At 41.9% G+C, this 12,955-nt stretch overlaps 1 protein-coding gene across 6 annotated transcripts in view; it reads left to right on the plus strand.

Moving 5' to 3' along the window:
- MRE11 (MRE11 homolog, double strand break repair nuclease) overlaps nucleotides 1–12,955 on the plus strand; it is a 74,645-nt gene that overhangs the window by 5,163 nt on the left and 56,527 nt on the right. For 4 of the 6 annotated variants that reach the window (XM_080688623.1, XM_080688624.1, XM_080688626.1 and 1 more), the window contains 3 exons: nucleotides 3,489–3,649; nucleotides 10,977–11,064; nucleotides 11,878–12,019. The exons of 1 other annotated variant lie outside the window; for it this stretch is intronic. In XM_080688623.1, coding sequence (XP_080544749.1) covers nucleotides 3,489–3,649; nucleotides 10,977–11,064; nucleotides 11,878–12,019 — 391 coding nt within the window. The remainder of the gene's footprint in view (nucleotides 1–3,488; nucleotides 3,650–10,976; nucleotides 11,065–11,877; nucleotides 12,020–12,955) is intronic. One more of the 6 variants, XM_080688627.1, reaches the window with a different exon arrangement.

The following is a 12,955-nucleotide window of genomic DNA, read 5'->3' on the forward strand; positions in this document are numbered from 1 at the left end:
ATGTATGTCAGGAACAGCAAGTCTGGTCAGCTCACTGGTAGGCCATGTGTTTGTTAGAAAGCATCTTGAAAGACCAGAAACGTGATCTGAACGGCATTAAGGAGAGCTTCAAATGCCAGATTGAGGAGTTTGTACCCTATTCAGTAGAATGTCTTCTGGCAACAAGGTATAGCATGAATTGGAGACCAGGTTGAGGCTTCTTTAAAGTGATAGCCTGGGATGGAAAAGAGGAAGTGAATGCAAGAGATATTCCAAAGATAGCATTTGCATACTTTGATTGGTTAGCTGTAGGAGGTGGAGATGAGGGAAAAGAGGATAACAATGACTGAAGTGTGTTAAGATTGGGTGAATGGTGGTACCAATAATAGGAATAGGTTTTAAATAAGGAAGAGGTACTGCTTTATGTGGGAAGGTGATGAATTCTGATTTAGACCATTTGGGTTTAGAGATTCCAGTAGGATAATCAAGGAAACATTCCTACAGGCAGTTGAAATATCAGTCTAGGGCAGCCGTGGGCAAACTACGGCCCGCGGGCCGGATCCGGCCCGTTCGGCTGTTCTATCCGGCCCGCGGAGCCGAAAGAGTGGAGGGTTCTCTTGCTCTCCCCTCCGCTCCTTTACTTTGAATTTATATTAGTTCACACAAACACTCCATCCATGCTTTTGTTCCGGCCCTCCGGTCCAGTTTAAGAACCCATTGTGGCCCTCGAGTCAAAAAGTTTGCCCACCCCTGGTCCAGGGCCCAAGAGAGAATACTGTTTCCTTTATTTTCCTACTCTTAGATATTAAAGTATTTCTTTCCTTAAGCATAAGCTTTTTTCCCCCTTTAATTTGCCCTTTCCTTCTCTTTTTTTTCTCGTTTTCCTTCCCTGCATTCCTTAAGTTTAACTGCCCCCTCCCCTCACAGCCCCATGCTGGTACTTCCAGATGCATAGTATATTTACTTTTTGCCTTAATTCTTCCTTACTCTGAAGTCCTCTATTTAGTAGGGCCTATGCTATGTAACCAGCCTTATTTCTACAATCTAGTTCCTTGGAGTCTTTTTTTTTTCTTTTCTTTCTTTAACCTTTAATTTTGAAACTATATCAGCCTTATAGAAATGTTGCTAGAATAGTACAAAAAACTCCTTAACCTCCAACCGGATTTTCCTACATTTTACCACATTTGCCTTACTCTCTTTCTGCACACACGCACACACACACACACACACTTTTCTGAACCATTTAAAGTAAATTGCATGTATAACAATAGTGCACTTACCAAAACCAGGAAACTAATATTGACTCAATACCATTATGTAATTTTAAGATGTTACCACTTGTGTCATTAATGCCTGTTATACCAGTCTGGGGGCAGGTAGGTTGTATCCAAGTCCTGAGCCAGGATTGCATTTGGCATTTAGTTGTCATGTGTCTTTCGTCTCTTGTAGTTTGTCTTTGTTTTTCATGACTGACATTGTTGAAGAGTGCAGGCTAGTTATTTCATAGAATAGTCCTCAGTTGGACCTATCTGACATTTACTTCCTCCTGATTATACTCACTTTTGGCCCGAATACCAGAGAAGCCAGTTCTGTCCTTCTTAAGATTCCCTGGATCACAAACCAGTTCCTAAAAATATTTAAAAAGTTTTTCCTGCCCTAGCTGGTTTGGCTCAGTGGAGAGTGTCAGCCTGCAGACTGAAGGGTCCTGGATTCAATTCCGGTCAAGGGGACATGGCCAGATTGTGGGCTCGATCCCCAGTAGGGAGCATGCAGGAGGCAGCCAATCAGTGATTCTCTCATCATTGATGTTTCTATCTCTTTTCCTCTCCCTCTCTGAAATATATATATATATATATATATATATATACACACACACACACATATGTGTGTGTGTGTGTGTGTGTGTGTGTGTGTATTTTAAGTTTTTTCCTTCTGGTAAAATACACAGAATAAAATTTACCATCTTAACCATTTTTAAGTGTATACTTCAGTAGCATTAAGCACAATTAACATTATTGTATAATCAATCTCCAGATCGCCTTTCAACTTGGAAAAGTGAAACTATACCATTTAAACAACTCCCCTTTTCCCTTCCCCACTAAAATTGTTTTTTATTTGTTTTGTTGTTTTGTTTCTTCCATGCCTTTGATGATAATTTTCTTCCTTTACTCAAATCATGTACATTTTTGAAGACCTAGTTTAAATCCCACATTTTTATTAAAGCTTCTCTGACTACTGTAGGGATGGAAAACTTTTCCCTTCCTGTCATGGTTCTTTGGCTGGTCTGATAATTACATTGACAGATTAACAGGAGAAAAACAAATTTCATACATAAAAGTATGGGACTCCTAGGTAGTCAGGTAATTGAGGCTCACATACCATCCTGAGCAAAAAGAAGAAGGGATTAGGGGTGTGGGGTTTCAAAGGGGTTTGGGGTTTCAGAGGGGTGTGGGGAGGAAGGCAGTCCACAGGAAGATGGGAAGAGCAAATGTTGGGTAATGCAGATAAGTCTGATATAAAGAGTTTTCTCTGGTAATAGTCTCTTCCTGGTATAGGATGTCTATCTAAACTCAGGCAGTTGAGGGAGAGGTAGAAATGTTTGTCTTGAGTCAGCTAGGTCTTAATTGCCTTCAGCTCAAAATAATCCCCATGCCAAAATGGTGTATTCCGCTACCCCCCCCCCCCCATTGCTATAGCTCACAGTGATCTGTACTGCTGGGTTCTTTTGTATAATTAAGAACTTCATCAAATTTGACACTTACTGAAAGCATCAGTGTTTGGTGTGGTTTCTCCTTCTCTCTGGTTGTTCCTCAGAATCTCATTTATCTTCATAGTATCACTGTGTAGGCAAATCCTTCCCAAACTTACTGTTCTCAGAGGAATTTCCTTTCCTCAGTTAGAATTCACTGTACTAATGGCATCTCTGCTCCTGGTTCATTTACCTATCTATTCTAGTGCATGTCAGTCTGACTTATCTCTAGATGCAGAACAGTTTGTCTCTTCCATTAGATTTTGAACATTTTTAGGATAGGGATTGTATTTTATTTATCATTGTATCCTCAGGGCTTAGTACAGGGTATTTATTGCACATTGTCAGTATTTAATGAGGGCAGGGCCATTATCGATTTTGTAGATTATTGTTTCTTTAGCTGCCAGTGCCTGTAGGAATAAATTGAATGAATAAGTTGGATTGAATTGGCTATCTCTTTCATAGTTTCTATTAAAGGCTACATTTATCCTTGATTTGAATAATGGAAAAAATGTGATCACTTAGGGTTGCATCAGTAAGAGATTGGTGTTGTAATTTGAAGATAGCTTGTTTGAACGTGGCCGAGAAAACTAAATTGGAGTCAGTTTCATCACCAGATTGGAAGGTGTTTTGAATGATTAAAATATAAAAATTTAAATTTCCATATATAATTGCATCTTATATATATTTTTTTACCTTTCACCTATGGAAATATTTTGTCTATAAAACATACTAATTTTAACACTTTTCTGCTGACTAGGTGGACTTTATTTTGTTAGGTGGTGATCTTTTTCATGAAAATAAGCCCTCAAGAAAAACGTTACATACCTGCCTTGAGAAATTAAGAAAATATTGCATGGGTGATCGTCCTGTACAGTTTGAAATTATCAGTGATCAGTCAGTCAACTTTGGTTTTAGTAAGTAAGTATATTTATGTGCTTATGTGAAGTTTCCTTATGTAGAGTATTTTCTGTAAAAGACACATAAACACATTAACAATGAGCCATTTCACCTTTATTATAGCCTATTTTCATAGTAAATGTTGTTCTTTGAATTTTCTGTACATCATTATATTAATTTGTAATTCCCTAATTCAGTGGCCAGCAAACTCATTAGTCAACAGAGCAGCAAACTGAGGCTTGTGAGCTGCATGTGGCTCACAAGCCACGGTTTGCCGATCACTGCCCTAATTAATTGTGGGACTGATATCTTCCTAAGTTTTTATTGTACATTTTGGTATCCTCTTCTGTTCATATCCTTTGCCCATTTTCTAAATTGGGATTTTTGCCTAATGCTACTGACTTTGCAGAAGTTATTTATACAATGTATTTTCTGTATACTTACTATTTTTTTCCCCAATCAGTGGATTACCTTTTGACTTTGTTAATGGTGCCTTTTGTTGATTGAGTTATTTAATTTTGATGTAGTCAAATATATTATTGTGGTGTGTTTTTTATTTTAAGATTTGTGCTTTTGGGATTTATTTATGATATCCACCAAGAACCCTATATCATAAAGATACTCATGTTTTTTCTTAAACATTGTATTAAGATACCACATTGCATTTAGTTGAAATGTTCTGTTCTGTTAGTTTTCTTCAGCCTAAACCAGTTTCTCTGTCTTTCCTTGTCTTTTATGATCCTGAAACTTTTTTTTTAGATATATTTATATTGATTTCAGAGAGAAAGGGAGAAAGAGAGAGAGATAGAAACATCAATGATGAGAGAGAATCATTGATCGGCTGCCTCCTGCATGCCCCCTACTGGGGATGGAGCCCATAATCGGGCTTGTGCCCTTGACCAGAATCGAACTCAGAACCTTTCAGCCTGCAGGCCGATGCTCTGTCAACTGAACCAAACCAGCTAGGGCTTGATCCTGATACTTTTGAAATATACTGGTCATATATTTTATAGAATGCCCCTCAATTTAGCTTTTTCTCATGATTACACTAGAATTATGTTTTTTGGGGAAGAATATTCCCCACAGAGGTGAAGTGCCATTCTCATAGCATATCAGGAGTACATGCTATCAACATGGCTTACCACTGGTGAGGTTAACCTTGATTATCTGGTAAAGGTGGTATATGCCAGGTTTCTCTGCTGTCAAGTTCCTTTTTTTCCCTTTCTATACACTATTTGTTAGAATGGAGTTGCTAAATCCAGCTGCACTCAAAGAGAGGGAATTAAATTTCACTTCCAGGAGAGAGGAAGGAGTGTCAAAGGATTTATGGCCATAGTTAAAACTACCACTGTGACTAGTAAATATTTTGGGAGGGATATTTTGAGGCTGTGCAACTATTCTGTTTCTCCTTAAAGCTTGTCCACTAATTTTAGCATTCATTAGTGGCTCTTGCCTATCTACACTAATCTACACTAATAAAAGAGAAACATGCAAATTACCATCACTCTGCTTACACCCAGCACCCAATCAGACTGAGTATGCAGATTAACCTGAAAAGATGGCGGCAGCCCCACCCCCCAGCCGCTCTGGGCCTGTGGGAGTGGGAGAAGTCCAGAGCCAGTGCCTGAGGCTGGCTGCAGCCCGGGAGACCAAGAAGCCGCCTGCCTGGTGATCCCAGGCCACAGCCAGCAGCAGAAGCCTCACGTCTGCCTGCCCCACGTCCTGGGGAAGACAGAGAAACCGGGCTCCAGCGCTTGAGGCTGGCTGCAGCCCGGGAGACCAAGAAGCCACCTGCCTCGCGATCCCAGGCTGCAGCCAGTGGCAGAAGCCTGCCCCACGTCCTGGGGCATCCCAGGCTGCAGCCAGCCGGAGAAGTTGCCCACACTGCATCCCAGGGAAGACGGAGAAGCCGCCCACCTGTGGTCCAGGCGCCAGCACCTGCGGCTGGCTACAGCCTGGTAGACGGAGAAGCCGCCCACCCTGCAGTCCCGGACACCAGTACCTGTGGCTGGCTGTGGCCCGGGAGACGGAGAAGCTGCCCACCCCGTGGTCCCGTGCGCCAGCACTTGTGGCTACAGCCCAGACGAAGCCACCTGCCCACCATCCCCTGTGGCTGCAGCCGGCCTGGGCACCTGTGGCTGACTAGAGGGAGGGAAACCCGGATCCTGGCTGCCTGTGGTCAGCTGGAGGAGGGAATCCTGGGTCCCGGATGCGGGGCGGAGGCAGAGGTGGTTAGGGGCAATCAAGCCAGCAGGGGAGCAGTTAGGGACAATCAGGCTGGCAGGCAGAAGCAGTTTGGGGCAATCAGGCAGGCAGGCGAGTGATTAGGAGCCAGCAGTTCTGGATTGTAAGAGGGATGTCTGACTGCTGGTTATCCCCTGAGAGGTCCCCGATTGGAAAGGGTGCAGGCTGGGCTGAGGGACTGGGCCATAGGAGCAGTTATAACTGTGGTGTTCTAATGGTGATTTTTTTTATTTTCTACATTCTTTCTGCATTTATTGATTGGCATTCTTTATTAAGGAAGATTTGTCCCTTGTCTCTTATTTATTTATTTATTTATTTATTTATTTATTTATTTATTTATTTATTCAATTGTCTATGTCAGTGGTTGGCAAACTGCGGGTCGCGAGCCACATGCGGCTCTTTGGCCCCTTGAGTGTGGCTCTTCTACAAAATACCACGGCCTGGGCGAGTCTATTTTGAAGAAGTGGCGTTAGAAGAAGTTTAAGTTTAAAAAATTTGGCTCTCAAAAGAAATTTCAACTGTTGTACTGTTGATATTTGGCTCTGTTGACTAATGTGTTTGCTGACCACTGGTCTATATCATTAGGAACTAATTCAATTGTTTATTAGTATAAACTCATTTTTTCCCCCTTTGGGTTATAATTTAAATTGTTGTAATCTATTTTGTTGTTCAAATAAATTGTACCAGCTTTAGTCATTGGGTGTTCTTTCAGATTGCCCCGTGTCCTTTTGACATACTAAATTCCAGAAGTAACTTCAATATAGGTAGGAATTTAGTATTTGATGAAGGTGGCATCTCATACCTCCATGAAAAATAGGGATTATTCAATAAAAGTACTAGGAGAAGCTATTACACATTTTTTGAAAATCTAAATGTGGAATGGGCTTTTCTAACTATGACAGAAATCTAGGAGCTTTAAAAGAAAAGATTGGAACTTTTGTCTTTGTAAAAGTAAATTTCAGCATGACAAAAACTGCCTGAAGCAAAGTCAAAAGTGAGTTCAACCAGGAAGAATATTTGCAACTAATTCCAAATTAAGGTCTAATTTCCCCAATAGATAAATACTTCTTTCAAGTCAATAAAAAAAAAACCACTAGTTAATACAAAAAAATAGGTAAAGAATATGGACATACTAGTAATTCACAAAAAAGGAAATAAAGAGCATTTGAACATGTTAAAAGAATATGAAAGATATAAAATGAAACTCATTCATAAGAAAGATACAAAATGAAGTATACTGGAATATTTTTCTCCTATGAGATTGGCATAGATCAGTGATTCATAATCCTGGTGCGCATTTTAGCTACTTAGGAATCTTAAAAAATACTTATGCCCAGACTTCAGGCCCATTAATCTCACTGAGTGTGTCATGGGCATTGGTATTTCTTAAAAGATTTCCTAGGTAACTTGAGCATGCAGTTAGCATATAGAAGCACTGGCATAGATTTGAAAGCTTAATAATAATGTATGTTGGTGGAATAAGGGGAAACTGTTATGCACTGCCATCTATAATAATCTATAATAATAAAAGCGTAATATGCTAATTAGACTGGACAGCCCAACGACTGTGAGAGCCGAGCCCCTTGCATGAATTTCATGCCTGGGGCCTCTAGTCTATCTATACTAATAATAGAGAAACATACAAATTGTCCAGGACACTGTCACAGTAATGACCAAACAGCAGGCTGCGTGGGGTGACCAGGCTGGCAGGGGGGTTAGTGAGGGACAACCAAACAACTGAACAGCAGGCTGCGTGGGGCGACCAGGCTGGCAGGGGGGTTAGTGAGGGATGACCAAATGACTGAACAGCAGGCTGCGTGGGGCAACCAGGCTGGCAGGGGCAGCAGTTGGGGGTGACCAGGCCGGCGGGGAGGGGGGCAGTTGGGGGCGACCAGGCTGGTGGGGGGGATAGTTAGGGGCAACCAGGCTGGCGGGGGAGCAGTTGGGGGCAACCAGACTGGCAGGGGGGCAGTGGGGGTGACCAGGCCGGCAGAGGGGCCAGTGAGGGGCAACCAGGCCATCGGGGAGGGGGCAGTTAGGCGTGACCAGGTTGGCGGGGGGGGGGGCAGTTGGGGGCGACCAGGCCTGCAGGAGGGGCTGTTAGGGGCGATCAGGCAGGCAGGCAGGCAGGTGAGCAGTTAGGAGCCAGTGGTCCTGGATTGTGAGAGGGATGTCCGAAGGGTCCCAGATTGGAGAGGGTGCAGGCTGGGCTGAGGGGACCTCCCCGCCCCCGTGCACGAATTTTGTGCACCGGGCCTCTGTCCTATATAATAAAAGAATAATATGCAAATTGACTGTACCTCAGCTACACCACAAGCCATGCCCACCAGCCAATCAGGAGTGAGTATGCAAATTAACCCAACCAAGATGGCTGCAGCCACAGAGCTAATAGGAGGCTTGGGTTTTCCCGGCAATGGAGGAAGCCAAGCTTCCTGCACACTCTGGCTGGCCCAGCCCTCTGCTCAAGGCTACAAAGTTTCAATTATAGAAGATAAATCCCAGATACCAGGGCATCTGCTTGGGTCGCCGGGGGGTGTGGCTGGCCTGCAAACCACCACAGGCCCCTCGCCCAGGCCGCCCCATGCCCCAAGGGAACCCCCACCCTGATCTAGGACACCCTTCAGGGCAAACCAGCTGGCTCCCACCCGTGCAGCAGGCCTCTATCCTATGTAATAAAAGAGTAATATGCAAATTGACTGTCACTCCAACACAAAATATGGCTGCCCCATGTGGACACAAGATGGCCACCACAAGATGGCCAGCAGGGGAGGGCAGTTGGGAGGGATCAGGCCAGCAGGGGAGGGCAGTTGTGGGTGATCAGGCCAGCAGGGGAGGGCAGTTGGGAGGGACCAGGCCTGCAAGGGAGGGCAGTTGGGGGCAATCAAGCCTGCAGGGGAGGGCAGTTAGGGGTGACCAGGCCAGCAGAGAAGGGAAGTTGGGGCGACTGGGTCTGCAGGGAAGGGCAGTTGTGGGAAACCCAGGCCTGCAGAGGAGGGCAGTTAGGGGGTGACCAGGCCTGCAGGGGAGGGCAGTTAGGGGCAAACAGGCTGGCAGGGGAGCAGTTAGGCATCAATCAGGCTGGCAGGGGAGTGGTTAGGGGGTGATCAGGCTGGCATGCAGAAGCGGTTAGGGGCAATCAGGAAGGCAGGCAGGCAAGCGGTTGGGAGCCAGCAGTCCTGGATTGTGAGAGGGATGTCCGACTGCCCGTTTAGGCCCGATCCTACTGGGATCGGGCCTAAACGGGCAGTCGGACATCCCTCGAGTGGTCCCAGATTGGAGAGGGTGCAGGCTGGGCTGAGGGAAACCCTCCTCCTCCCCCCCCCCCCCCCCCCCGTGCACCAATGTCGTGCACTGGGCCTCAATTTATATATAAAAGGCTAATATGCAAAGTGTCCCCACAGGAGTTCGACTGGGAGACCGAGAGTTCTATCGCTCTCTATGACGTGTGCTGACCACCACGGGGTGGCATGGAACGAAGGAAGGCCCCAGCCAGCAGCCGGGGAAGGGAGGCCCCGGCCGGCAGCCAGATGGCTCAAATCAGCCCTGATCACTGGCCAGGCCTAGGTTCCCTACCCGTGCACTAATTTTGTGCACTGGGCCTCTAGTTGTATTATGTATAAATTTGTACAATCTCTATGGAGGAAAATTGGCGGTGGTTATCAAATTTATAAAGGCACACATATTCTTTGACCATTAATTCCCTTTTAGATATTTCCCTGTCCTCTTACAAGCACAGCTTTGTACAGGATTACTGACTTGAGCATTATTTATAAAACAAAAGACTGCAAATGGTCTAAATGTCCATTGGTAGGTAACTGCTTAAACACATTATAATCAGTACTGTGGAGTACTTCCAGCCAAAAAAACACAAGGAAGCTCCTATGGACAATGCAGAATGATTTCAAAAATAAATTATAAAGGTAGGATGCAGTAATCTATATTGTGCTGTCATTTGTGTAAGAAGGAAAAAGATGTATTTATGTGCTTTACAGATATAAGGTAATTTTGAAAAGATAAATGACAAATTAATGTCATTTGTCCCTGAGAAGACAAGCTAGATGACTAGGGACAGGAGTGGGTGGGAGACTTTAAGTTGCATAAGTAGTAAGTGATAGAGCTGGAATTTTTAGTTTAGGTCTTTGGATTTAAAAGTGGATGTGTTGCCCTAGCCCAGTGATCGGCAAACTGCTGCTCGTGAGCCACATGCGGCTCGCGAGCCGTGGTTTGCCGCTCTGTTGACTAATGAGTTTGCCGACCACTGCCCTAGCCAGTTTGGCTCAGTGGATAGAGCATTGGAATGAAGGGTCCCGTGTTCGATTCCAGACAGTGGCACATGCCTTGGTTGCAGGCTTGGTCCCTGGCCCTGGTCGGGGTACTTGCAGGAGGCAACAAATTTGTGTATCTCACAATGATCACATTGATGTGTCTCTCTATCTCTCCCCCTCCCATTCTCTCTAAAAAAAGAAAAATCAATGGAAAATATACCTCGGGTGAGGATTAAAAAACAACAACAAAAAAGTGGATGTGTTTATTGCCCTTGCCCTTCTACAAATAAAAACCTTGCACAATTGCTTTTAAGTTTTTGAAACCTATTAATGTCCCATTATTTAGATATATCATTGTTTCATACAATTCATAAGCATTGTTATGGTTGGGTTTTATTTTTATTTTTATATATGTTTTTTATTGATTTCAGGGAGGAATGGAGAGGGAGAAATAGAAACATCAATGATGAGAGAGAATCATTAATCGGCTGCCTCCTGCACACCCCACATGGGGGATCGAGCCCGCAACCCAGGCTTGTGCCCTGACTGGGAATCGAACTGTGACCTCCTGGTTCGTAGGTGGAAGCTCAACCACTGAACCATGCCAACTGCGCAAGTTTTCTTTAATAAAGTGTAGTACTTTGACATATTTTCAAACTTGAATTGAAATAAGTTGTTGCTTTTGATTATATTTTTTTAAAACTTCAAACTTGTGGTCATTTGCCAACTTTTCAGTTTGCCTATAACTGCATTATTTTTTAGAGGATACTGGGGGAAACAGCTTTTGTCTCTTACAGAACCTGTAATTACCTTAAAATTTTTTATTTTTATTTTTTAAGGTTTCCGTGGGTGAACTACCAAGATGACAATCTCAACATTTCGATTCCAGTGTTTAGTATTCATGGCAATCATGATGATCCCACAGGGGTAATTATTGGGTTCTTACAGTTGAAATTTTAGAAATGACCAATTTAGTTTGTCTGTGGAAAGCCATTTTTATTAAATAGAGTCAGAAAGTCAAATTGATTTTTTATCATTCATAAAAACTTTTATACTGCTTTTCAGATAATTTTTAAAAACCTGGACTAACAGTTGGTATGTGAAGTATGCTTTTATTTCATTAGTGCTGAGATGAACAATAAGTAACCAGGAGTAGCAAAAAGCAAACATCTATCATTTGAACAATGCTTTACAGTTCACCATGTGCTCTTGTAGCTCTTATTTCATAGAATCCCACCTGTAGGAAATGATTGTTTTATATACAGTTTTAAATGTAAATTAGGTTATCTTATTACCTGTTTATTTGGAAGTAATAATAGAAGTCCTAAACTCAAAATACCTTTTTGTTTTATCCGTTAATGAATATTATAAATCACTAGTTACCTAGTCTTTTCCCGCCTGCCTCTTAAAGAGGCCTGCTTAATATTACAAAGCACTTATTTCATGGCTAGCTTTTATTTTTCAGTGGCCAAGCCATCATAAGTTTTGATGAAATAATGTTTACTTTGCATTTAGCATGTGATTCCAGTTGGTCATTTCTAATAGAAAAAAGGTAGCAAAAACTTTTAATATTGTAATTTTGTTTCAAAAAGACACTATGTTAATCTGTTTTTGTAACTAGTATATAGAATCTATGTTTTTGTAACTGGTATATAGAATATACTTTAATAGGTAATAATATGATATGCAGATTACTTATTTTTAATATACAATAATATTTTTTGAAAATGTTTTACATAGGCAGACGCACTCTCTGCCCTGGATATTTTAAGTTGTGCTGGATTTGTAAATCACTTTGGACGGTCAGTGTCTGTGGAGAAGATAGACATTAGTCCAGTTTTGCTTCAAAAAGGAAGCACAAAAATTGCTCTGTATGGCTTAGGTAAGATGGTTTTATTATTTATACCAATAAATATTTAATTGTCTAAGGAACTGGGAAGTCAAATTCTGGAGTTAACTTTGTTGCTGTTTGGGAAAAAAAATGAGGCAAATCTATATTCTCTATGAGTTACTATAAAAATGATAGATTTTTTTAGCATTTAATAAGAACTAGTAGACCTGATTCTTGTTTTCAATAGCAGTTTCGGTGAAGAAAATTTTTTCTTTAATATCTACTTATTGTTCTTTTTTTTCTTTCTTTTAGACTTAGAGAATCCTGATCATTACAATTAGAGAGTAATTAGATATTTTGGTCTTTGAAAGGTCTAAAGCTTCACTGTCCAATGCAGTAACCAGCTAGCCTCATGTAGATGCTGAGCACTTGAAATGTGGTTCATCTGAACTGAGATATGCTAGCAGTGTCAAATACACGTCAGATTTCAAAGACTCAGAAAAAATGTAAAATACCTTACCTGTTTCTTTTTACTTGTTTTACTTAATGTGGCCACTAGAAAATTTTAAATTATAGGTTTGGACTGCATTAGTGACTTATATTTTTATTAGGCAGTATTAGTCTAGAGCTGTCAGCTCTAATGCTCAGAAAATTTGCCTTTATCAACTTCACTGTCTTCAGTTTATTTAGTGTCCATTAGGTAAAAGTCTATTTGCTAGGCTTTATTCCATATGAATGAAAGACGAATGACATTTTTAGAGTGCAAAGTTTATTCATTGTGTTTTCCCTGGATTAAGTTTAGCTTGATATTTTGTTTTATGGATGCAATAGTTTTATTGTGTATAGAGTGTCATAAAAATTATATTCCATGTTAAATCAACCTTGAAGTACCCTGAGAGAAATTGGGGGAAAATTTCACACTGTAGCCTCAACATAGGTTTTATTACTTTTTTGAGTGATTTTAGTATACTAGAAGCCTTAGAAGAT

This window comes from Plecotus auritus (genome assembly GCF_963455305.1).
Source record: "Plecotus auritus genome assembly, chromosome: 9".
NCBI classification, from domain to species: Eukaryota; Metazoa; Chordata; class Mammalia; order Chiroptera; family Vespertilionidae; genus Plecotus; species Plecotus auritus.